Here is a 27,031-nt window from a genome sequence, read left to right on the forward strand (position 1 = left end):
TTGTTTAGCCTTCACATATATGTGCTTTTCCAGTTTTCTTCTTATAATTCATTTGTAGTTTGATACTGTTATGGTTGGAAAAGATGCTTGATATGATTTCGTTCTTTTTAAATTTATTGAGACTGTTTTGTGGTCTAACTTGTGATCTGTCCTGGATAATATTCCGTATGCACCTGAAAAAAACATATGTTCTGCTCTTTTGGATGGAATGTTATGTACAGAGGGTGCCAGAAAAATATATACACATTTTTAAGAAAGGAAAAGAAGTGCATTAAAATTGTAATACCGATAACAAAATGTGAATACAAGTCATGTATTTACATATTTTTGGCACCCCTGATATATCTTAACCCATTTGATCTAATGTGTCATTTAAGGCTACTTTTTCCTTGTTCATTTCCTGTCCAGATGATCTATCCATTGATGTTAAGTGAGGTGTTAAAGTCCCCTACTGTTATTGTATAACTGTCAGTGTCTACCTTTATGTGTGTTAATATTTTATGTACTTAGGTGCTCCAGTGTTGGGGACATCGATGTTTACAAGTGTCATATCCTCTTGTTGGATTGATCCCTTTATCATTATGCAGTGCTCTTCTTTGTCTCTTATTACAGTCTTTGTTTTAAAGTCTGTTTTGTGTGATAGAAGTATTGCTACTCCAGCTTTCTTTTCATTTCCACTTGAATGGAATATTATTTTCTATCCCTTCACTTTCAATCTGTTTGTGTCCTTAGGTCTGAAATGAGTCTCCTGGAGGCAGCATATCTATGTCTTGTTATTTTATCCATTCAGAGACCCAGTGTCTTTTGATTAGAGCATTTAGTCCATTTACACTTAAAGTAATTATTGATAAATGTGTCCTTATTTTCAAAGTTAAATAAGTTATCCTTATTGCAGGACTTCTCAGAGTCTTTAATGGGCTGTCTTTGAGGCCCAACCACAACTCCTGTGGGAATGTTCATGTGCAGTGCTTGACCTGGGCACGATGCCTGCTGTGGGTGTTCTGGTGTGTGGAGCAGATCTTCAGTGTGGGTGGTTGTGAGGCCTGTCCTCTACCCTTGTGGGCACATTGATGTGTGGGGGCTGCCCCCCAGAGTGGGGTGCTGCTTTGAGGGGCATTGGTGCTGCCCAATGGGTGCTGGGGGTCAGAGAGTGCTTTGGAGGGCTCCAGTGCCATTTAGAGCTGCCCATGGTGTGATGGGGAGGTGGGGTGCCACTTTGGAGGGTCTCCTACCAGGTCCTGAGGGGCAGGCCACCACTTTGGAGGGGTTCAGTTGCCACCTGAGGCAATGTTGTGTGCTCGTGAGTGAGCCACCACTGTAGAGGGTCTGCAGTACTTGCTGGCTGGGGGAGGCAGGTTGGGCATGGTGGGTCTTCAGGGGAATGCTGGGATGGGGTGAAAGGTTAGCAGGAGAGTGTCAGAACTGGCACCCACCAGTTCCCAGCAAGTTGGTAGAAAGAAAGTAAAACGAAACAACAACAAAAAAATGGCACCTGCCAACACTTCTGTCCCGAGAGAAAGTTCCAGCAAATTCCTATTTCTCCAGCACACACCATAAAATTACTCGATAAATCTCCTTCATGTATGACTGAGACACTTTTCAAACTGCTGCCTCTACACTGGGACTCTGAGTGATTGAGTTTGTGCACTGTCCTTTTAAGGAGGAGTCTTGGTTTCCTACAGCCCTTTAGCTCTCCCAGACATAAGCCTCACTTGTTTTTAAAACCAAATGTTATGGGGGTTCCTCCTCCCAGTGCAGGTACCCCAGACTGGGGATCCCGATGTGGGTCTTGGACCCCTTGCTCTTCAAGGGGGATCCCTATGTTGGTGATATCCCTCCTGCTTAGAGGATGTCACACCAGGGGTGTGGGTCCTGGATAGACCACATCTCTGCTTCTCTTACTCATCTTCTTGTGGCTTTTTAAAATACCCTTAGTTGTAGAGAATCTGTTTGCTAGTTTTCAGGTCGTTCTCATGATAGTTGATCTATAGTCATGCACTGCATAACATCAGTGATGGACCACATGTAAGATGGTGGTCCCATAAGATTACAATGGAGCTGATAAATTTATATCACTTAGTGATGTTGTAGCTCTTGGGACATTGCAGCACAACGCATTATTCACATATTTGTGGTGGTGCTGCTTTAAACATACCTATTGTGCTGCCAGTCATATAAAAATATAGCACATACAATTATGCACACTATGTAATACTTGATAACAATGTTACTGGTTACTGGTTTATGTATTTACTATACTATGTTATACTATACTTTTTATCATTTTAGAATATACTCTTCTATTTATACAAAAAGGTTTGCTGTAAAACAGTATGCCATGTTATGCTGGCAGCAGCCTCATGCAGCCTCTCTTGTTTACCTTGTTTCTTGATTGCATCATTTTGTCTTGTGCTTCATTTAATCTTGTATTGTTTCATTCATCATGGTTTCTAAGCATATAAAATTCACTGCTTTTGTTGTCAGTAAGAGGCCACACCTAGTGATTGACCTGGAAATAAAAGTAAAAGTGATTAAGGACTATGAATATAAAAAATCAGTGATGGATATTGCTTGCTAGTCAGGCATGTTCCATTCTACCACAGCTATGATCTTGACGAACAAGAATAAAGTGATGGAAGTTGTTAAAGGATCTGCCTCATTGAAGGGAATGAAACTAACAAAAATTTGAGAAGGGTCTATATCAGACGTGGAGAAACTTTTAATGATCTGGATTAAAGACCAGACACAGAAGCATATTCCTTGGAGCACCATGATGATCATGGCCAAAGAAAAAGTTTGTTTGAGACATTGAGAGAAAAGATTGGACCTGACTACAATGTTGAATTTACTGCTACCATGTTTTTCTGAAAATAAGGCCTAGCCAGACCATCAACTCTAATGGGTCTTTTGGAGCAAAAATTAGTATAAGACCGGGTCTTACTGCACAATAATTATTAATATACAATACAATACAATATTATGCAATAATATTATATATATTATACAATACAGTAATATACAATAATCATAATGTTAATTATTATATTAATTTTTGCTCCAAAAGACCCATTTGAGCTGATGGTCCAGCTAGGTCTTTTCAGAGAAACACGGTAGCTTTGGGTAATTTAAATGATTCAAGCATTGTTGTTCATTACATAATGTGAAAGTGGTGAGTCTGTGAGTGTTGATGTGAAGGCAGCTAAAGAATTTTTGGAAACTCTAGATAAGCTAATTGTGGAGGGAAATTATTTGCTAGAGCAAATATTTAATATGGATGGAACCTCCCTATTCTGGAAACTGATCTTTGAAAGGACTTTATCCATAACGAGTCCAAGTCAATGCCAGTTTTCAAGGTTTTAAGGACAGGATTATAGTCTTGTTTGAGGGCAATGTTGCAGGCTACAAATTGAAACCCTTTGTGATCTGGACAGTGAGTCCCAGGGCCTTTAAGCATATCAGTAAACACATACTGCCAGTGTACTACAGGAACAATAAGAAGTCATGGATGTCTCAGCCAAGAAAAAGCTAAAGAAGTTCATCACCACCAAACCAGTATTATAAGGAATGTCAAAGGGTCTTCTTTAAGAAGAAGAAGAAAAAAAAAAAGACAAAAAATAGGAATAATAAAATGGCAATAATCACATATTTATCAGCAATTACTTTAAATGTAAATGGATTAAATGTTCTAATCAAAAGACATAGGGTGGATGAATGGATAAGAAAATAAGACCCTTACACATATTGCTTATGGGAGACTCACTTCAGATCGAAAGATACACATAGGCTGAAAGTAATAGCCTGATGGAAAAAGGTATTTCATGAAAACTGAAATGAAAAGAAAGCTGGAGTAGCAATACTTATAACAGACAAAGTAGACTTTAAAATGAAGGCTATACCAAAAGACAAAGAAGGACCCAGTAATTCTGCTTCTGGGTATTTATCTGAAGAAACCCAAACTACTTCAAAAAGACATATGCAACAATATGTTCATTGCAGCATTATTTACACTAGCTAAGATATAGAAGTAACATAAGTTTCCATTAATAGATGAATGGATAGAGAAGTGGTACATATATACAGTGGGGCATTACTCAGCCATAAAAAAGAATGACATCCTGTCATCTGCAACAATATGGATAGGCCTAGAGGGTATTATGCTGAGTGAAATAAGTCAGACAGAGAAAGACAAATACCATGTAATTTCACTTACATGTGGAATCTGAAGAACAAAATAAATGAACAAACAAAACAGAAACAAACTTATAGAGAACATTTTGATGGTTGCCAGATGGGAGGGGGGAAGGGATTAAGAGGTACAAATTGGTTGTTACAGAGTACCCATGAGAATGTAAAGTATAGCATAGGGAATACAGTCAATAATATTGTAATAATTATGTATGGTGTCAGATGGGTACTAGATTTATTGGGGTGATCACTTCAAAAGTTATATAAATTCTAATCACTATGTTGTACAGCTGAAACTATGATGATGTAATATTGCATGTCAACTGTTACTGAAAAATAAAAAATATATCATAAAATAAGTCATGGATGACCTAGGTCCTCTTCCAAGATTTCTTCCTGAATTACTATGCTAGCAAAATGAAGAAGTACTATTTGAAGAATAACCTACCTTTCAAGATTTTGCTGATTGTTAATTGTGCTCCCAGACATCCCCCTTTTATTAGTGATCTTCATCTTAATATCAAAGTGATGTTTCTCCCTCCAAACACCACCTCTTTGATCCTACCCATGGATCAAGGATTTATAGAAGCTTTTAAGTCCTACTACCAAGGAGGACCTTTGCTTAGGCTATTACTGCAACTGAAAAGACATTGATGCAATTCTGGAAGGATTACAACATCTGTGATTGTATAATGAATGTTGCTTGGGTTTGGGATGATGTCACCAAGGAGTGTATAAATGGCATCTAGAAGAAAATACTAAAGAGGTTTGTATATGACTTCAAAGAATTTGCCAAGGAGGATGAGGTTGCAGATATCCATAAGGCTTTGGCTGAGATGGCAAACACCTTGAACCTGGGTGTGGATAATGATGACATTGGGGAGCTCCTAGATGTGGTTCCTGAGGAATTGACTAATGAGGAGTTGTTGGAACTGGAACAGGGATTCATAGTTGAAGAAAAGGCAAGAGAAAAGGAGACTGCAGCAAAAGAAAAAGAAGAACCCTCAAGAAAATTCATAGTAAAGGGTTTAGCGGACGTTTTTGGAGACTTCAAAAAGCTCCTTGAAAAGTTTGAAAACATGGACGCCAACACTAGAAGGTTTTTATTGATAGAGAGGAATGTTCATGGTGCATTATTGGCTTACAAGCAAATCTGTGATGAAGAAAAGAAACCAACCCACCATGGACATATTTCTGAAAAGAGGCTCCTCAAGAGCCTCCAGCAGGCCCTCTGGGAGGCGTTGCAGAAGAAAACATTGTTATAGGCAGTGACCGCGTCCTGCAGGCTATCAGCCCTGAAGACCTTCCATTGGGACAGGACGTGGAGGTGGGAGACAGTGACATTGACGATCTTTCCCCTGTGTAGGCCTAGGCTAAGGTGTATTTATAATCTTCGTTTTTAACAAAAAAGCCTAAAAAGTGAAAAAAATTAAAAAATAGAGGCAAGCTTATAGAATAAGGATACAAAGAGAATATTTTTGTACAGCTGTACAATGTATTTGTGTTTTAAGCTAAGTGTTATTACAAAAAAGTAAAAATGTTTAAAACATTAAACTCTATAACGTAAAAAGTTACAGTAAGCTAAAGCTAATTCATTATTGGAGAAAGAAAAATACTTTTTATTAAGTTTCATGTGGCCTAAGTGTGTAGCATGTTTTGTCTGTAGCAGTGAACAATCTTGCCCTGAGCCTTCACATTCACTCACTGACTCACCCAGAGCAACTTCTAATTCTGTAAGCGCCATTCGTGGTTAAGTGCCCTGTACAGGTATACCACTTTTTAAATCTTTTATACTATATTTTTACTATACCTTTTTATGTTTAGATATGTTTAGATACACAAATACCATTGTATTACAGTTGCCTACAGTATTTAGTACAGTGTCATATGCTGAACAGGTTTGTCACCTAGGAGCAATAGGCTATACCATATAGCCTAAGTGTATAGTAGGCTATGCGAGCTTGAGGTTTGTGTAAGTGCACTCTGATGTTCACATAATGACAAAATAGCCTAATGATGCATTTCCCAGAATGCATCCTCATTGTTAAGTGACACCTGACTATATATAATTTCCGTTTTTGTTATTGATGTTGTGTTAGATGCCAGAATTAAAAATTCACTTCTCTGTACTTTCTCGCTTGAACATGGTTCTATTTTACTTTCCATACTCTTATGTGATTATATTCATTATTTTTCTCCTCTCACCACCCCATCCCCCACTAGGTTATGACCTTTTCAAGTGCAAGTACTACTTGTTTTTTTTTTTTTTTCCTGTTCATATCCAGAATGCCTAGCACAGTGCGTGGCCCAATGGTTGGCACTTCGTAGATGCTTTGCAAATGTACGTTGAACCAAACTAAAAATAAAGAGAAGATGAAATGATGCCCAGTGAAGTGCTAAAACAATAAGAATGTTTTTCCTTTTGTATTATTGAAATCAGATTCTTTTATGGATGTTGAATATTCAGGAAAAGGAAACTGACGTTTATTGAGCAATTAACATTTGCCATATATATTCAACATTATCCCTTTTATTCTCAATAACTTTATAGAGCGCAGTTTGGAAAGCACAGGAGACATTTTTTATTAATCCATTATTTGTGTGGGCTTTAGGGCAACATATGATCATAATCTAGAATTTTCCTTGTTTTATTCTACTGATTTTTAAATATTGGGTAATAATTTCCTTCTGCATTAGGGAATTATTAACATTTTAAGCCATGATGATGTATGCCTGTGTTAAACATATTAGGGTGGAATTGATCCCTTCTCTGGGGACCTTAGTGGTTGTTCACAGGTCTTCATTTCTTTAAGAAAAGGCTGTTTTTCCTTGAGTTACCTACTTTCATTATTCATCCAACCACTGAAACAAAATACTGAAAGTATTATATAAGTGATAACGCTGTGATAAACCATTAGTAAAGGTGAAAATAACCAATTGGGGAAGAAAGAGTATGAAGGAAGATCCACTTACATTATAGGAGGATTCACTGTAGAATTCTTATAAACTGTGAGTATTTAGGGTTTGTTTACATTTCATTAAGAATGTGTCATGGAGACAGAGGGGCTGAGAACTTAATGAGAGCCACTACCAAATAAGGGTAGTCAAAATAAAAATAAAGCTTCTCTGATATAATACAGTAACTTAAAAGGAAGACATTAATTTATTTAATAATCAGCCATAAAACATTAATGATTCATGTCAGAGCTTGTTTTTATATTATCTATGAAGTTTGCTAAGCAAATAGTATAAAGATTCTTTAGTGCTTAAGAAATATAATTTTTTTAAAACTTATTTGTTTTAAGTGTGATTTTCCAGGACCCATCAGCTCCAAGTCAAGTGGTTGTTTCAATCTAGTTGTGGAGGGTGCAGCTCATAGTGGCCCATGTGGGGATCGAAATGGCAACCCGATTGTTAAGAGCTCTAACCAACTGAGCTAACTGGCTGCCCCAAGAAATAATCATTTTTAATCAGACGTTTTAGATACATCAGTTTACTTACAAACTATTGATATACTAATTAAATATAATCCTTAAATGGTCATTCAAGTAACTTCCTCCAAGGGCATTCTAAGCAAAATAAATATAGCCAGAAAATAGGTTCCATCTATATCTTTCGCCATGGATTAATTATACAAGTCTAAACTGACACCTGTCTCAGGTGCTTAAGCAGAAGCTTAACTAAAAGGCTCTATTTAGCACAGCGTTTAGGCCGAGGGAGGTAGAGAAGAAAGAGCACTGCATGGATAACCTGGAATTCTAGTGGATAGGAATTCTAGTCCTAACTGTTCCCCTAACAAGGTGATTGAATTTGTGCAAATAACTTTTTTTCCCCCCCGGACCTCAGTTTTCATATCTGTAAATTAAAAGGTTTAGAGTCTATCAGAGTTGATTTGGGGATGGCGGAGGGGAAGTAAATGCTCTCCTTGGAGAAACTATTTCCTGCCCCGAAAACATACTTTTATGCGTGCACACACACCTCGTACTACATATGCATGCAAATACACACACAATTTAGTACATAATTTTAGGTTACTATCAGCATTAAATAAAATAATGAATATAAAGTGCATTTAGTACATTTTAAAAACTGTTATCTCCCCCTTTACTTCCCCAGTGGGAGAGTTCTTTAGCTTCTAAGTTTTGATAAAAGCTACAGAAAAACGTTTTTCAAGTCCCTTTGGGGGGAAAAAAGATTTTAAAGTATACAACTATCAAGTTGCATGAGATATTCCTCTTTTTATAAGAAGCCATTTCTTTCAACAGTTACTAGGGTTTGTTTTTTAGAGGGGGATGGCAATCTGTCATCAAAGTGTTGACAAGTGAAATCTGACAAGGTTGAGGTGGTATAGCTGCAGGCTACTTCAAAATTTTTCAGCCTTTCCTATTTGAAGAGAAAGGATCTCTATCTTTTTCATTCCTGCTCACTTTGCAACAGTCTTTGATTTATATGGCTTTTTAAAACAGTAACTCTAAATTGACAAATTATTTTGGCAGTTAGCATTGGTTTAGATAAGAGCATTTCAGTGTTCTCTTGTCTTTAACTCTGCTCTTTAGGAATTATTCCTGAAATTCAGTTTATTTTCTCTTCAAAATCACATTCCTTCTATCTATTCAAGTGTAGCATTAAACTATATTTATGGAATTATAATCTAGAATTAGCATGATCACGTTGCCAACGTTTCTATTTTCCTAGTTTTTATTGTTGTGATTGAGAGATATCTTAAAAAATAAGAATTATGTCCACATTTTTTAAGATCAGAAAGGTGGGTACATGTGTTGGAGGTAGTGGTAAGCAAAGATTATTTTATTATTGTTATTATTATTCACTTATGTAAGCATATGTTTTTGTTTCTAAAATGCCTGATACAAGCCTTTGCAATTATTTTTCAAGGTCATGGGGGAAAATGCACTTCAACTAGATACAAGTGTCTTTGGAATAATGGAAATTGTGTGCAGCAAAACATTTAAAATGAGCATCAGCAAACAAGATGTTTGTATTAACAAGAACCTAGAAAATGGCTATGCAAAGGTCAACACTGATCTTCGAATATTAGTAAAATTTAATTTGTTGCATGTAATGAGTAGAAAGAAGAAAAGAAAGCAGACCATAATGAAGAAGCCATTGATAAATCGTCTAAATGTTAAAACCGCTTACAGTATGGAAAATGTTAAATTGACAAGATCTATTTAACTAAGTGAATTAAATAGTTTGAATAATGCCCTAGAGAAATAGTTTCCAAATTTAAGTGTAACAGGAGATTTATAAAGATTTTTGCCACAATTTATTTTGGGAAAGTGAAGGGACTTTTACTTTTTTCCTAGGCATAGATTTTTCCTAGGCATAGATTTTCCTAGGCATAGATTTTTTTCCTAGGCATAGATTTTTTTCCTAGGCATAGATTTTCTTCTAACCTCTTTTAATAAGAAGGATGCACAGATTCTCTTGGAACATAGGAATCTGTTGCCCTTTGCTTAATCTGGAAATAGCATCATCTGACTAATTTTCAGCAGCTGTGAAGAACCACCCTCTGGCTACGGTACTTTGCACAGCATTCGCTGAATTGACTTCAAAGAGCTTTCTGTTATGTCATACCCAAGTTTTTTTAAATATGAATTTTATATTCCCTTATTTTTTCATATGTAAAATTTATGAAAAAACTTCAAAAAGGACTAAATATGTCCAGTGTATATAACAAGGGTTTAATATTGATACACAAAGGGATAAAGAACTCAACAGAAAGATGGACAAAAGCTAGGAACAGGTAATTTATAGAAACAAAATTGTTTAAAAAATACACGAAAAAATGTTTGATCTCTTTAATGAATAGAAAAATAAAATTTACAACTACCAGAATTCATATTTTACCTACCAGATTGATAAAAATTAAAAACTTTGATATTACTTCATCTTATCGAGGTTATAGGGTAAAGGGCAGTCATGTTATTGGTGCAACTGTACATTGGTACAGTCATCTTGGAGGACAATTTGGCAGTACCTATCAAAGCATAAGGTGTGTGTGTGTATTTTCATAGTATTATTTGTAAGCAGAAAGCAGAAACAGAATGTTGTTCAATAAGGGAATGGTTAAATTATGATTACTACCGTGTTTCCCCGAAAATAAGCCCTAGTCAGACCATCAGCTCTAATGTGTCTTTTGGAGCAAACATTAATAGAAGACCGGGTCTTGTACACTATATTATTAGAATAAGACCCGGTCTTATATTAACTTATATTAAAATATAAAACTTATATTAACTTATAAGACCCAGTCTTATATTAATGTTTGCTCCAAAATTCGCATTAGAGCTGATGGTCTGGCTAATTCTTATTTTCAGGGAAACATGGTATCCAGTGGAACATCTTGCAGCTATTAAAAAACAGTGAGGTAAATCTATATGTTCTAACAGAGAATCTCCATGCTGTGGTGTTCAATGAAAAAAAGCAAATTGTATGTACAGTAAAATCCTGTCTTTACAAAAATACAAAACAAATCAGTATGAGTGTGGACGATACTGTAAGTACATCAAGAAAGTCTGGAAGACCACATGCCATGCTGTGCAATGGTTCTCTTCAGAGTGGGGAGGGCAGAAAGGAGGGGAACATGTTCACTTAAACATCAAACACTTTGATATTGTTCGCATTTTTTTAACAAAAAGCATGTATTATGATCATAATTTTAAAACCCAAGAAGAAGCAAAAGACCAGACAAAGTGTCTAATGGATTTAAAAGTTTCTCTCTATGTCTCTTTTTTTGTTGTTGTTGTATACTTTTAGGTTCTATAGCTTGTTTTGAAAATAAGAACATGATAGACAGTGTTTTTAATATACTGCTTTGTGCTTTTGCATTTTGTTTCTAACGTTTACTTGCTGAGTGTTATTTGTTAAATCTAAAATTTCATAAGTATTAGCTTTTAACATTTATTGACTATTTGCAATGGGTGATCATTATCTAATTATGTCCTGTATATTTACACTTAATATTTAGGTTGAAAAGGTGTTCTAGACTTCTGAACTGATCTGTATATAACTTTATATGCTATGAGCTAACACTTATGAAATAATACAGAAAAGATCTACATATATATTTAAAATAATAATTAAAAAACAATACTTGAAATGTCATTGAGGGAGCTAGGACACTTCTGTTTGAATAAAATTAAAGGATAAAGTTTTTAATATTATAGGCAATTAGATGTGCAATACCCACTAATAATGGTCAGTACTTTTTATCTTCAAAGCATTATACAACATTAATTAATCCTTACAACAGTCTTAGAAATGTAGGTCAATGTCATTATCCCTATTTTTGCAGGTGGGGAAATTGAGGCAGAGAGGTTAAATGGTTTGGGGTAAAGTTGTCACAGCAGGATTAGAACTAAGACATTTTTGGCTTAGGGCCCAGTATTCAGAGCAGTAGAACCACACCTTCTTTAGAAGACTTAATCTCTGTGTCCTCGATAAAACATTAGTTCTCATTAAACCATATTGAGGTCATGTCTACATTAAAATTTAGAAATGAGTTTGATCCCTATAGTAACCACTTAAAAAAAACACATACCATTTTCTCTTTCGTGGCTGTCTTAATCTGTCTTTTTCATTTTCTCTTTATTGGAGAATTACCAAAATATCTATCCTTGATCTCTGTTTTTCTTCTGGGATTTTATTCAGTGGTACTAACTTTCTTTTCTATTTAGAAAACCCGACAATAGTTTTTATATGGTCTGGCCCCTTTCTTGTATTTTGAGCTACCAGCTAGACATTTCTACCCATATCTACCTTTACACCTTGAGCTCTCACTGTGTCTAAATTGAACTTATTGACATTAGCAAAACTTGCTCCTCTTCTAGATTAACCTGTTTTTATGTATGTTTTGATCCAAGTCCTGCCTTGAAACTAGGATACACTAGGTGGGAACAGGTAAGGTTAAGGGGTTTCTGGGAACCCAGTGTGGCCAAGAAAACTGGTATTTGTGAATCCTTCGTCAGGGTGAGGAAGCTGAAGCACAGTGTAAGGAAGAGCACTTACAAACTGAGTGGCAAGGCTAACGTATAACAGGAGACCAAGTAGCCAGGCCAGGCACTAGGAAAACTGAGGGCTGTGGGTTGAGTAACTAAGGCAGTCGTTGTAAACAGAATGCACAGGAACCCTTTTACCTGGCATATGGTGATGGAGGTATGTCTACTCAGTGGAGCCATGTTCAAAGAAAGGGTCACTGTCTGTGCAGTAACCAGATCGCTATCCCTTGGTGGTATCTCCAGATTCTCCTTTTCTCATCTGTCCTCACATGCTGTTGATTTCAAGATCACATGAATCTGTTTCTTTATTTACATCCCATCTGCCACCATTCCAATTCAACTCCTCGTTACTGCATATTGTTGTTACCTATTACTTTATTCCCTTTCTAACAGGTCACTTGTATTGAATATTCCTGCACTCCTCTATATTCCCGCCCACACAGTTCATCTTCCAACAATTCTGATCTGTTGATTACCCTTCCTAAAATACCAGAGCAGAAACTTTTCATTACTCCTCAATTATCTACCTACCAGATATAAAGTCTTAATTCCTAAGTTTGGCATTAAAAGTCTTCTTAGTTTGGCCCTGATTTATCTTTTCTATTTGTGTACCAAACCAGTTGCTTATCATTTCTCAAATAATCCTTGCATCTTTCTGTCTAATGTGTACTGTTCCCTCCTTTTTATCTCTCCATCAGAATGTAACAATCTTCAAATACCCTCTACTTTCTAAGAGCATCTCTTTATTATCAAACTAGAACATATACTGAACACCCATTGCACTTTGTTTATGTTGCTAAATTAGCACTTACCACACACTTCATACTGTTGTTTTTATGGTTATTTTATGTGCTACAATACATTATAGATATTTGATAGTAGAGACCCTGCTTTATAAGTCTGTATCTATGACTCATGGTAAAATGCTATACACCTAAAATGCTCAAAGTATTTGTGATACTTAATGAATGTTTAGTTATCATAGGACTCTCTGAGGTCCAAATGACTCAGTGTCCCTGTAATAACAGGTTCAATAATCCCAGCTTTTGGTCTCTATTTTGAAACTTCTCTGTTCTTTACATGAATTTTATAATTGCTTAATTGTTTGGTTTAGTGTTGAATATTTCAAAAAAATTTTATTTATGATAACATTGATAAAATATGTTCATACATATGCTTAACAGGTATTGATATAATTCTGTGTTGATGGCGTTAGATAAGAGATTGTGGGGGAATACACTGTATTTTATGTAATTACCTAATGATGACTAGAACACCTAATACAACTAACCAGGGGTTTATCTTAAATTCGTACTCTGTAGTTTTCTTTAGTTTTGTGTATTTTGAATTGGTGACTAGATGTTCTTCAGAACATCTCTTGATAATAAATAGCAAGTATGTGTTCTAAGTTTATGCCCAGGAAACATAATCCTTTAGGCTCTTTGAAGCATTTTGCTCATACTCATTCATCTGAAATGTCTTGTTGGCACCATGGGATCATTTATCTTTGTTAAACTACACCAAAGTCTTCTCTTTGTTAATTCTTCCTTTCACATCATATTTTACATTAGGGTTTTATTTGCCTCAAGTTTCCTGTTCTTCCCAAAGCAGTTAAAACAGCTGATTCCAGAAACTAGGGAAGGCAAGTATTTTGCAGATTTATTTAGTCACCAGTTATCTTTACCTCTAAAACTTAGTTTTTATTTTTCAAAAGAATATTATCAAAGGTATAACAAGATACAACATCTTAGTGCAATGGTTTCTGTTTTGTATGTTACATTCTTAAAATTTAGTCTGTATGGTAACAATTATTCTTAAGCAAATAAATATTTATTGTAATGTAACCTACTTTGGAGGGAAGGTTTTAAACTTTTCAAGGATGTAAGTAGAAAGTAAAAAGGGCTCTCTGGGATCCCCTCATCTCACTGTCCTCACAGTTTGGGCTATTTTAGATTCTCCTCCCTCCCCCAAGAAAAAAATTATCTAGATTTAGGTCAAGTTCAATTTAAATTGTGCTCTTATTCTCTTCGGAGACTGGAAATTTGGATTCAGGATGGCCTTCTGAGATACCTGTGACTGTCATCAACTCCCTTGTGAAACAATTGTAAAAGTTGAAAAGATATTTTAAAATAATTGAAAAATTATGGGCAGTTTTTTTTGTTGTTGTTTAGGTTCTTCTGCTATTTTCATTTGGATAATTCTTTTTCCTATTCAATATTCAATATTAAAACAGTTTTATAAATTTTAAATTACCTCATTCTGTCATTTTCCCCATGTACCTACTTTTGTTCTAGTCGCCAGTCATGTGCATTGGGCTTCATCCTCAGAGAAATGCACAGAGGCACGGAGTGGGGCAGCATTTCTCAGCTTACTTTGCTAGGCACTCCCTATTTCACTACCTTTGTCACACCCCCTTCCTGAAATGCAGAATCCAGCATTCTTCTGAAATTCTTTTCTTCCCCCTTCCAAAACGACTATTTATGCACTAATACAATATTTGAATAATACGAGTTCAGTCTTGACTACTTCCTCCAGGCACATTTTTCAAACTAGGAAATTACCAGCATTCTTTTTAACTGCTGGCATTCTTAAGATGCAAGGCATTTAAATGTCTGCATCTTTCAAAAAAAACAAAAAACAAAACTGCACAGCGTAGAGACGGCAAAACATCTTGAGGACTAAAAAGGATATTGATTTGGTCCCCTCCCACCATGCCCATCTAGTTGTTGGTATAGATTTTTACAAAGTTGTTTTATTTACTCCATTAATTCTCTTTAATTTTATATGGTCTTACTTGTACGTATTTGAAGTTTAGGGGAAAACAAGGATGAATAACTCACATTTTACTCTCTTTTGCCCCCGATAATGCCTGACTCTGCAAAGCTGCCTCCTTATCTACACATATTTTGGGGAGTCCACAGGAGTCATCGCATGTGTTCATAAACAAGTTCACTCATTTACTAAAGAACACGGACATTTTCTTCTCACTTGCCTTACCTACTACTTCCTAGGCCTGCCTTATCAGCTGATGATTGCTGTCATTTCTTCAGGTGTATGGATTACTCCTTGGCCACCACGGCTACTTTTGCTGGGTATAGATCCCATTTTGTCTGGATACCACCACTCTTCACTGAGTACACTAATCTGAAGGGCTACCAGTCCTGCTTACTTTCTGCTGGGCATCACCCCTGCAATCACTTCACCACCCTTATACCAGATACTCCCTTTGGAGCCACAAAGGAGTCCTTTATAAAGTAGAATGTCTTTCTTTTATTGTCCTTTACTTTTCAGTGGAAGCTGGAGCAGTGTTGTTTGTACGAGCATTCTGAATACTAGCTTGTACATTTTTCTCAGTCCTTCCACCCCCATTAGAACCAGACGTGAATCCTTTGATGCTGAGCTGGAAGAGAGGTCCCATTGTAGACTCTGCATTGTATGTACTATTCTCAAAATTTTCCCTTATGTCCAAATGGATAGGGCCAAGGGCTTTGTACTTGACGTTTGAAACTCTCCACACATCTCACTTTGCTTATTTCCCCCCAAACTGCATGATTTCTGAGTAGTTTAGGACTTTAAAACTTAACAAAGATATGGGCAGTGGACCTACTGGTTTTCTACTTAAAAGTGTTTCTGCCTCTTAGAAATAGCCAATGCAAATTACAAAGAAAATTATAGTCCATTCTCCATTTCTGTTATCAGAGGAAAGTTTTAACAAACTCTCTATTACTGAATTGACTTAATGGGAAAAATAAACTTTCAAGTTCAGTCTTCTTTTGATATGTAAGTAAAGTTGCTGCCTTTTTGGTTTTAGTTATAAAATTTTATCTATACTTAATTTGCATGATAAACCTTTTTATGTAGCTACTAACAGCTAAACTTCAGCCTTGTCTTTGCACAAATTGTCATGAATTCTAATTATTGGTATTTGGATAAACCTACATTGAGGAATGTGAGTTTTTATTTTCTAGCATAGTCTAGAAATTGAGACTTTTGTTGCTCAGTATCAGAAGTATGGTTCTGGTTCATCACATCCTTTCTTCCCCATCTCAGTGGGATATTAACCCATTTGCAGGTCCTAATTTATATATACTTTCTTTTATGTAGAAACTTCTCCACATATAGATGTTTTTTCTTTATAAAACCCCTATGTTGTACTTAGTATCCATTCTTTCATTTCACCTTAAATAACTATATAAAATGAGAGATCATATTTAATACTTCTTCGTTTTTTTCCATATAAATTTGCTTAGTGCTAAACATACTGAGTAGTAGTAGCAATAGCATCAACAATGGCTACAATAAGGTAATTGAATAATGATACCCTCAATACAGCCCTGTGGTAGGTACTTCATTATACCAATTTATAGCTGGGGGACCTTAGAAATAGAGAAGTTAAATAATTTGTCCAAGTTAGCTAGTAAGCTGAGAAGTTAGAATAAGAAACCAGGACTCAGAGTCCTGGTTCATACATTAAGCTTAATAAATGCAAAATAAATATTTACTTAATTCATTAACTGATTCTTTAAATAAACATTCCAGACATCACCCATCCAAATCACAAGGGTGCAGTTTACATATTCTAATACAATAAGTGTTTTGGTTTTTAAAAATGTATAACTATAAAGTAATAATTCTGAAATAAGCTCCACAAAACTAACTGAAAACATTTCCAAATAACAGAGCTCTGGAAATATTTTAAGTGATAGCAGCCTCACTAGATTCCCTCCTAAGGTGACAACTCTGAAAAATAATACTCAATTGAATGGGAAAATTCATAATTTGCTTAATATCTCTTTTTCCCTGCTCCCTGCTGATAAGGAACCGCGTCCTCTTTCATAGTAATACAGCCCACTAGCTCTCCTATCCCACACCTGTGTACGTGGCAGCCAGCTTTTAGTTAGAGCAGGCCAGATCTGGGGATTGGAGAATCCTTTGATTCATCTCTAACCTTTAAAGGCTCTTTAGTACAAGGAAAAGAGTGAATTCAGATCAATCCAAAATTTACTACTATTATTGTAGCCTATTTCCTTTCTACCATTTTCAGTTTAATTTGTCCATCACTTTCCAATATGCATCTTGATTTACCACCATCCCTGAGACATGCCTTTCTTTTACTCAAACTACTATGTGCTCTCCCTACCATACCTCTGTATAGCCAAATACAGTAGAGCACTATAGTTGTGAGCTCAGATGCTGGAGCCAGTCTGCTTAGATTCAACACCTGTCTCCCCTACCTGCCGGCTATGAGACCTCTCTGTGCCTCGTTTTCCTCTTTATAGAAGTGATGATGGTACTACTTCAAACAGTAGCTATTAGGAGTAAATGAGTTACTATATAAATTACACACAGACATACATATATACACGTACATATATACATATATAACGTTTGGAACAGTGCTTGTCATGAGGTAAGTACTTCGTATTATCTGTTACCCTCTTCCTCATCATCATCATTTAACTGGTGAAATCCTATACTTCTCTGAGGTCCTGCTAACACTTCACAACTTCTCTGTAGCTTTCTTAGAGGCTCAGTTTCAGGCAGGCATGAGTCCTTTTATGTTGTCACATTGTTCATTCTGCCATTTTAATAATTAGCACACTGTGTCTCATTAGTTCAACATGCATCTGTCTCTTGATGATTATAAGTGCATTGAGTTCAAATCCAAAGGAGAAGAAAGGGCCAAAGAATTTTGTACTATGTTTAAAAGTATTTTAGATGATCACCCATATAAAACGTAGCATGGGAAATATTTTTATTCACTCCTAATGTTAAATAAACTGAGGGCTTATTCCTCCATCTAAAACGTGTCTTAAAATATGTTCAAAGGGGGCTGGCCCAGTGGCTCAGGCGGTTAGAGCTCCATGCTCCTAACTCCGAAGGCTGCTGGTTTGATTCCCACATGGGCCAGTGGGCTCTCAACCACAAGGTTGCCGGTTCAAAGGGATGGTGGGCTGCACCCCCTGCAACTAGCAATGGCAACTGGACCTGGAGCTGAGCTGCACCCTCCACAACTAAGACTGAAGGACAACAACTTGAAGCTGAACCGCACCCTCCACAACTAAGATTGAAAGGACAACAACTTGACTTGGAAAAAAGTCCTGGAAGTACACACCATTTCCCAATAAAGTCCTGTTCCTCTTCCCCAATAAAAAAATTTTAAAAATATATTTTTAAAGCTTCTTTTGTTATTCGTAAGTTTATTGGAAAGAGCAATTTTTAAATGATCTCTAAAAAGAAAATGTTGGTAGTTTACTGTATGCATTTCCAAGCAAATATTTGAAAGTTATATAAATTGTTTTCAAATATTTATAAAATACTGACTTTTTTCCTGACTCAGATTAGTCTTTTCCCAGTCAGTCCAAATTGGTTAGGTTCTACTTAGTTAAAAAATATATATATCCATATATCAATAATATTCATCACTAACCCCTGCTAGTAAAATTGGGAGAGAATACAGGATGTACATTTTTGCTATTATTTTTTTAATGCAGTTGGAGTAGAATATCTGGATCTATCATGACATACAGATTAACAAACTGAATGCTAACGTGGTTTCACACAGTTTACTTTTAAGTAAAGTGTTTCTTATAATAGTAACGATATACTATTTACCTTGCAAATTTCACTTTAATTATTGAGTTTGTATGTGAGAGATAGTAAATATTTGCTTTGTATATTAAAAACACCACAAATATGCCGGTACTTAATAACTACCTAACAGATGTTTCCTTTCCTTAAAAATGTTTTTAAAAATGCTTAAATACTAAATAATTCTAAATATACTCAGACCCTTAAAAACCAAACATATGTGATTGAAAACTGAAACATACATTCTTCTTAGCACATTTCTCAGTGTGATGACAATAGTAAATCTAGGAAAAGAAGTGTATTTTTCTTTCTTCTAGAATTTATTTCTGGACGATTAACCAAGGCTATACTAATGTTTATTCTAATGAGCCATATCTACAATATCAGTAGTGGCAAATGATCCTATTATATCTAAGGGATCTTGGTTTTATTGGCAATAGAAGATAATTAATTGGCACCTCTTTTTAATTATTTTTAAACAGGACACAGATTCCTTCTGCCATCAGATGTCTTTCTGCTTGACTGAACTGCACTTGTGGTCTTTGAAGAATACCTTACACATTGGAGGTAAATCAGCTCTGGATTAATTTCGATATTTTTGAAAATATAAGTTACAACATTGTAAATAAATACCAGCAAAGGTTAGAGCCTAGATTCTCCAGCTGGAGTTATATTATTTTTATACTTAATTAAAAATTGGCTAGTGGAAAAGATTCCTTTTAGTTACTCTGATTAACTTAATTTTTTTAAGCTTGAGTTAGATTTTCTGTTGTAAAAATTAATTTTACTAGCCTAATGTTTTAAAATTAAAATTAATTAAATATTTTTACTAGTTTAAAAAATTAATTTTACTAGCCTAAGATAACATACATGTTTAATTTTTTGCCGGAATTGTTCATAATAACTGATTTATATTCATAAATATTTGCAGGCAAGCTAATGGTAAAGGCATTTCTATTTGATTTTAAAATAATATATCAAACATAGAGCTAAGATGTACAATTAATTATATTAATGTTCTTTGCATTTCACATTTTTTGGGGGAGGGAAGTAATATAAGTGTATTTTCACAATGCTTATTAGCATAAAAGATAAAGTAAGTATCACTAGGAAACATTTTTTATAAAATCTTTCTTTTCTTTGATTATCCAAAACAGCTCTTGTATTTAGGATGCTTTTATTTATGTCTTTAGCATTACAATTATTAAAAAAATATTTTCCTTTACTAAATGTATCTTTATATAATATATAATTACAAATGAATGTCATTATGATTTCATTGTTTATCTTGTTTAAAATGTGTAAGGATAGAACTTCCAGTTAAAGTGGATTTAACACTCAGTTGCTTCCTTCCCAGATTCTTCTAAAATTAGAGTAAATGATAAACTAAAGGAGGCATTAACCCACAAGGATTAAGAGAATAGGAGAGTAGACAATTGCAGTTGGATGGTTTTTAGACGATGGAAGGGATGAAGGAATTAGCAAAGTTTAACAATCTGAATATCAGATTTCACTGCTGGAGAAATACAGAGAATTCCAATAACAGCCAATTTGTGTCTCAAAACTCTAGAAAGATACAGAATTTGAGGAGCTTGATACTGTAGGAGATGGGGATGTGGCATGAGGGTGACAACAAAGGGACTTGAAAGTCTGCTTAAGAAGTAGTAAGATATCTTTCATACTGTGCAGACATTTAACTAGGGTGGCTCTAAACTTGGGAACGCTAGCCCCAGTGGAAAAAAGCAGCGGAGAGGTGTTGAACTGAAAACAGGGATGAAGTGACTGCATGGCCCCAGAGAGAAGACCTAGCCACATTGACGTTTGAGGGGATCCTCAAGTGAAACACCATGGTTCCTGGCTGATCGGTGAAGCCCACCAGTTGGCAAGCCCTATTCATGTACACAGAGCTTCTAATAAGCTTTCTAGTGCCTCACTTTTAAATATGAACAGGAAGAAACAAAATACAGTAGCTTCGGAAAACACTGGAAAGTTATACTAAGCTCTCAGAAATTGAAAATACGAAATAGAAAAAAAAATTAAACTCAAAAGGGAAAAAAATGAGCTTATTTCACTGCTGGTGAAAGTATAAATTGGTCCAACCACTTTAGAAAACAATTTGACATTATCTAGTAAGTTGATATACAAGTATACGTCACCTATTGACCAATAATTCCACTCCTAGATATATGCCCTGATGAAAGCCCTGACACTTGTGTACCAGGAGGTGTGTACAAAAGTGTTTATAATAATACTGGTTTTTGTTTGTTTGTTTGTTTGTTTTTTTTTTTTTTAGTACTGGCACTTTAATTTCAGTACCAGTTCAAACAGCTTGACTTCAATTAACCAACCAACCAAACAGCAACAACAACAACAACAACAAACACACCATGTTGGGAAAAGTGGATGAATTTTTGAAATTATGTATCATAATAATACTGTTTACAGTGCAGGAAACTAGAAACAACCCAAACATTAATCAGCAGGAAAATGAATAAATACATTTATGCAACAGAGAAAATAAATGAATTACAGCTGCATACATCAGCATAGGTGAATGTCAGAAATATAATATTGGACAAAAAAACTTAAAAAGTAAGTTGCAGAAGAGTACATACAGTATGATTGCATTTAGGGGAAGTTGAAAAATAACAGGAAAAATTAAATAATGTATTGTTTCAGGAGACAAATAATACTATAAAGAAAATTAGAATTATGAACGCAAAATTTTAGTATAGCTCTGAGAAGGGAGGGAATGGAATGGAAATTGGAAAAGGTACACAGGAGGCTTAATTTACAAGTTATTATTTTTTCTTTTTTGTATTTTTTAATCTTACATACATTCTTTTGTATTTTTAACATTACATATAATCATTTGTATTTAGTAATTAAACAATTTTAAAACAAAAATGTTACAACAATATTTTCAATATAACACTTTATTTAGTAATAAATATACATACAGAAAAAAACTCTAGGGAGAGACAATAAAATGTTATTAGTAGCTGTCTCTGAAGAATTGAAATGTGGGACATTTAACTTTTGTATGCTTTTCTTACTTTCCAAAATTTATAAACTGAATATATATTATTTTTATAACCAAGAAAACAAAATTATGTTGAAATATACATAAATATGTTAGAAAAAATAAAATGAATGCTGTGACAAAACAAATGGATAATAAATAGGAAAAATAGGAATTTTAGTGATTTAACCTAGGAACTCTATAAGTTTGTTTATTTTTTGTTCATTCATTTTGTTCTTCAGATTCCACATATAAGTGAAGTCATATGATGTTGTCTTTCTCTGTCTTACTTCACTCCTCATAATACTGTCTAGGTCCATCCATGTTGTTGTAGATGGCAGGATGTATTCTTTTTTATGGCTGAGTAATGTCCCACTGTATATATATACCACTTCTCAATCCATTCATCTATTAATGGAAACTTACGTTGCTTCCATATCTTAGCTACTGTAAATAATGCTGCAATGAATATATGGATGCATATGTCCTTTTGAAATAGTGTTTTGGGTTTCTTTGGCTAAATACCCAGAAGTGGAATTGCTGAGTCCTTCTTTGTCTTTTGTTATAGCCTTTGTTTTAGTCTATTTTGTCTGTTATAAGTATTGCTACTTCAGATTTTCCTTTTATTTCCATTTTCATGAAATATCTTTTTACATCCCTATACTTTCAGTCTCTGTGAATTTTGACCTGAAGTACGTCTCTTGCAGGCAGCATATGTAAGGGTCTTGTTTTCTTATCCCCTCAACCACTCTGTGTCTTTTTATTGGATCATTTAATCCATTTACATTTAAAGTAAGTGTTGATAGATATGTAGTTATTGTCATTATTCATATTTTTCATCTTTTTTTTTCTTCTTAAAGAAGTCCCTTTAACATTTCTTGTAATACTGGTTTTATGGTGATGAACTCCTTTAGCTTTTTCTTTTCTGGGAAGCTCTTCATCTGCCCTTTGATTCTAAATGATAGCTTTACTGAGTAGAGTACTCTTGGTTGTAGATTCTTGCTTTTCCATCACTTTAAGTATTCCATGACAATCCCTTCTAGCCTGCAGAGTTTCTGTTGAGAAATCAGCTGACAGTTTCATGGGAGCTCTCTTGTAGTTAACTGATTGCCTTTCTCTTTCTGCTTTTAAGATTCTCTCTTTATCTTTAACCTTTGGCATTTTAATTATGATGTGTCTTTGTGTAGGCCTCTTCGGGTTCATCTTGTTTGGGACTCTGCGCTTCCTGGACTTACATGTCTATTTCCTTCACAAGTTTAGGAAGTTTTCTGTCATTATGTCTTGGAATATGTTTTCAATTCCTTGTGTCTCTCTTCTCTTTGTGGTACCGTGATGATGTGAATGTCGATACACTTGATGTTGTCCCAGAGGCTTCTTAAAGTATTCTCATTTTTTTGGATTTTTTTTTTCTTTTCACTGTTCTGATTGGGTGTTTTCTGCCACCGTATCTTCCAAAGTGCTTATTCAGTCCTCTGCTTCACCTAATCTGTTGAGTCCTTCTAATTTATTCTTTCAGTTATTACATTCTTCATTTATGACTGGTCCTCTGTTATGATTTCTATCTGCTTTTTTATTATTTCCTATTTCTTTGTTGAAATTCTCCCTGAGATCATTAAGCATCCTTATAACCAGTGTTTTGAACTCTGCATCTGGTAGGTTGCTTGTCTCCATTTTGTTTAGTTCTTTTCCTGGTGCTTTGTTGTGTTCTTTTCATTTGGAACATGTTTCTTTGTCTCTCCATTTTGTCTACCTCCCTGTGTTTGTTTCTGTGTATTAGGTAGGGGTGCTACATCTCTGTCTTGGTAGAGTGGCCTTTTGTAGTAGTGTCCTGTGGGGCCCTCTGGTGCAGTCTCCCTGGTTACTAGAGCCAGGTGCTCCAGGTATGTCGCTTGTGTGGGTTGTGTGTGCCCTCCTGTTGTAGTTGAGCCTTGGTTGCTCTTTGCACATCAGTGGGAGGGATTCACCCCTCGGCTGATTGGTTATGAGGACTGGCCGAGACTACAGTGATGGATCTATTGTGCAGGGGCTGACCCCACAGAGCAGGATTTGCTTTAGTGGGCCTCTGATGCCTTCCAAGTTTACCCTTTGAGTGTGTTGTTTGTGGAGGTGGTTGAGTGGTGCTCTGGTGTGGTCTGAAGCTGGCCACCAGATGTGTTGGTTCTGGGAGGTGCTTAGGCACAGGCCAAGGTCAGCCACTGCCTGTGCCCTTCCTGGGGCCACTTAGTATGAACTACACAGTTATCTACAGATAGTTGACATTTATGCTGGGTTTGGAGGTGACTGGTAGAGGCTAAGCTGCAAACCGAGGCTGGCTGATGGTAGTGCCAGGCTTGGGACTGCTTAGCAAGAGGTATGGGACACACCGAGGCCAGATGCTGCTTGTTTGGGGTTTGTGAACCTTTGAGAGATTTTAAGAAAGTCTGCAGCATGAGCCAGGACAGGCAATTTGTTTCGAGAAGCCACTGGAAGCAGCTTGGGTAGACCCTCAAGTTGAGTGGGTTGGGATCTCAGGGAATGACCAAGGCAGGGCAAAGGGTATTAGCTAGGTTGAAGGAGACTCAGACATGGCAGCCACCTGCGTCTGCATGCTGAGTAGGAGGAGGGCTCAAATAAGGAACAGTGGCTTCTGCCAGCAATTTTTCTGGAAAATGCTGCCCCTCCAGCCCTCGCCTTAAAACCAGACAGTTCAGTTCCTCCCTGTATGTCCCTGGCGCCTTTTGAGCTGCTTGCTCAGTGCTGGAGCTCAGAGCAAATGAGTCAGCAAGTAAGTCTGTGAGCAGGCCCTTTAAGAGGAAATCCTGTGACTCCAGTAGCTCTCTGTCTCAGCCACAATCTTTGCTGGTTTTCACAGCCAGATGTTGTGGTGACTTTTCCCGGCACTGGAACCCTGGGATGGGCAGCCTGGTGTGGGGCTGGGAACCCTCTCTTCTTGGGGTGCTCTTCAGCTGAGATATCCCTCCTGATTTTTAACCACCACATGTGGGTGTGGGACCAGCTCATTCCGTTTCTCCATATCCTTCTACCAGTCGTGACCTGGCTTCTTCTGTATATTCTTAGTTATAAGACTTCTGTTCAGCTAGATTTCAGGTGCTTTTCAGTGATGTTGTTCTATAGTTTAGTTGTAATTTTGATGTGGCCGTACGAGGAGGCAAACACAGCATTTACCTATTCTGCTGTCTTGACTGGAAGCCCTGTCACACTTCTTTTTAAAGAATACATTGATGCCATTTTGAGCTTTCTAGAAAAAAATATCACTAATTACAATATTACCAATGTCTTTGGGGGCATAAACGGATTTTTTATTTTTGGCTTTCAATATTTCTTTTTTAAATATTTAAATCAAACATGAGGGCTTTAAAAATTCGGGTACTGCTAAATGCTTTCAACATAAGCAGCATTGCCACACTGTGTATCTTCTAGCCCTCAATACCTGCTCCATAGCAATAACTGTTTTCAGTTTTTAGCTATTTCTTTGGGTATATAACTCCACGTTTGTAAATAATATGCTTATTATTTATTGATTCTTTAGTTTTAGATGTTGTCAGTTGCCTGGCTTGAACCCCATGATTAGAAATTTGATTGATTCTATCTTGATTCCCTTATACCCCTAGTCTTCTGTTAGATACCTGGCAGACTCCTTCCCTACCTGTCCATCTGTCCTAAAGTCCTCTGTCCCTGCTCCTCCTGTTTGGAGACAGTGAATGGCTTTTAGGGAACAATCCCTTAGTGTACATAATAGCCCCTGGGGACAGTAAGGTCTTCAGCCCCAAGTGGATTTTCAGCTGGGCCTGTACATTCTCTCTGCTGGCACATTACTCTCTTTGCATCCATATGAAATCCTACTTCTTTCTTTAGGGCTCATTTCTTATAGTCACCTAGAGAAGCCTTCCCTGCCATTTAGTCTAAGTAACCCTGTTACATGCTCTCATTATGCTTAATGTTTAAAGTATTTTTAAAATTGAGGTAAAATTGACATATAATATTATTAACTTCTGGTGTACCTCATAATATTCAATAAGTTTAATTAACATACATCACCATACAGTTAAAAAAATATTTTTTCTTATAAGAACTTTTAAGATTTACTCTCAACAACTTTCACACATGCGATGCAGCATTACTAACTACAGTCAGCATGCCATATGTTAGATCCCCATGACTTATTTTATAGCTAGACCTTTATACTTTTTGACTCCCATCACTCATTTCACCTACACCCCACCGCCGCCCCCACCTCACCAATCTGTTCTCTATATCTGTGACCTGGTTGTTTTTTTAATTCCACATATATGTGAGATCATATGGTATTTGTCTTTCTCTTTCTGACTTATTTCACTTAGCATAATGCCCTCAGTGTCCACCATGCCGTCACAATGACAATATTTCCTTCTTTCTATGGGTGAATAATATTTCATTCTATGTATATACTACACTTTCTTTATCCATTCATCCATTAACGGACACTGAGTTTGTTTCTATTTCTTAGCTATTGTAACTAATGCTGCAATTAACATGAAGGTACAGATAGCTTTTCAAGTTAGTGTTTTTGTTTTCTTCTGATAAGTATCCACAAGTGTAATTACTGGATCATGTGGTACTTCTACTTTTAATTTTTGGAGGAACTGCAATACTGTTTTCTGTAGCTACTGCACCAATTTACCTCCCCACCAACAGTACACAAAGGTTCCCTTTTCTGCACATCCTTGCCAATGTTTATTTCTTGTCTTTATAATAGTCAGTCTAATTTGAAACAATCACAGACTTACAGAAAACTTTTCTATACAGAGAATTTTATTCTTTAACCATTTGAGAGTAAGTTGCAGACCTGCTGCCTCACCACCCTCAAATGCATTAGTTGTGTGTTTCCAACAGAAAGGTTATTGCCCTTCGTCACCACTATGTAACCATCAAAATCAAGAAATTAACAATGATAGTAGTACTGCCATATAATACTCAGAGTTTCACCAATTGTCTCACTAACATCCTTTCTAAGTAAGGGATCTTGTTCAGAATCACATGTTGTATTTAGTTGTCATATCTCTTTAGGCCCTTTCATTCTGGAACAAATCTTTCATCCTTTTTTATTTTTATTTATTTACTTTTAAACTTTTGTAACCTTAACACTTTTGAAGATTTTACATCAGTTACTTTGTAGGATGTCCCTAAATTTGGGTATGTTTGAAATTTCCTCACAGTAAGGTTCAGATTATACATG

General features: G+C 35.9%; 1 protein-coding gene across 8 annotated transcripts in view; it reads left to right on the top strand.

Moving 5' to 3' along the window:
• Positions 1-27,031, top strand: part of WDPCP (WD repeat containing planar cell polarity effector) — a 331,844-nt gene that overhangs the window by 68,217 nt on the left and 236,596 nt on the right. For all 8 annotated transcript variants that reach the window (XM_081069092.1, XM_081069096.1, XM_081069095.1 and 5 more), the window contains exon 2: positions 19,277-19,361. In XM_081069092.1, the coding sequence (XP_080925218.1) occupies positions 19,301-19,361 (61 nt within the window). In that variant the 5' untranslated portion in view covers positions 19,277-19,300. The remainder of the gene's footprint in view (positions 1-19,276; positions 19,362-27,031) is intronic.

The sequence above is a fragment of the Rhinolophus hipposideros genome, assembly GCF_964194185.1.
Source record: "Rhinolophus hipposideros genome assembly, chromosome: 12".
NCBI lineage: Eukaryota > Metazoa > Chordata > Mammalia > Chiroptera > Rhinolophidae > Rhinolophus > Rhinolophus hipposideros.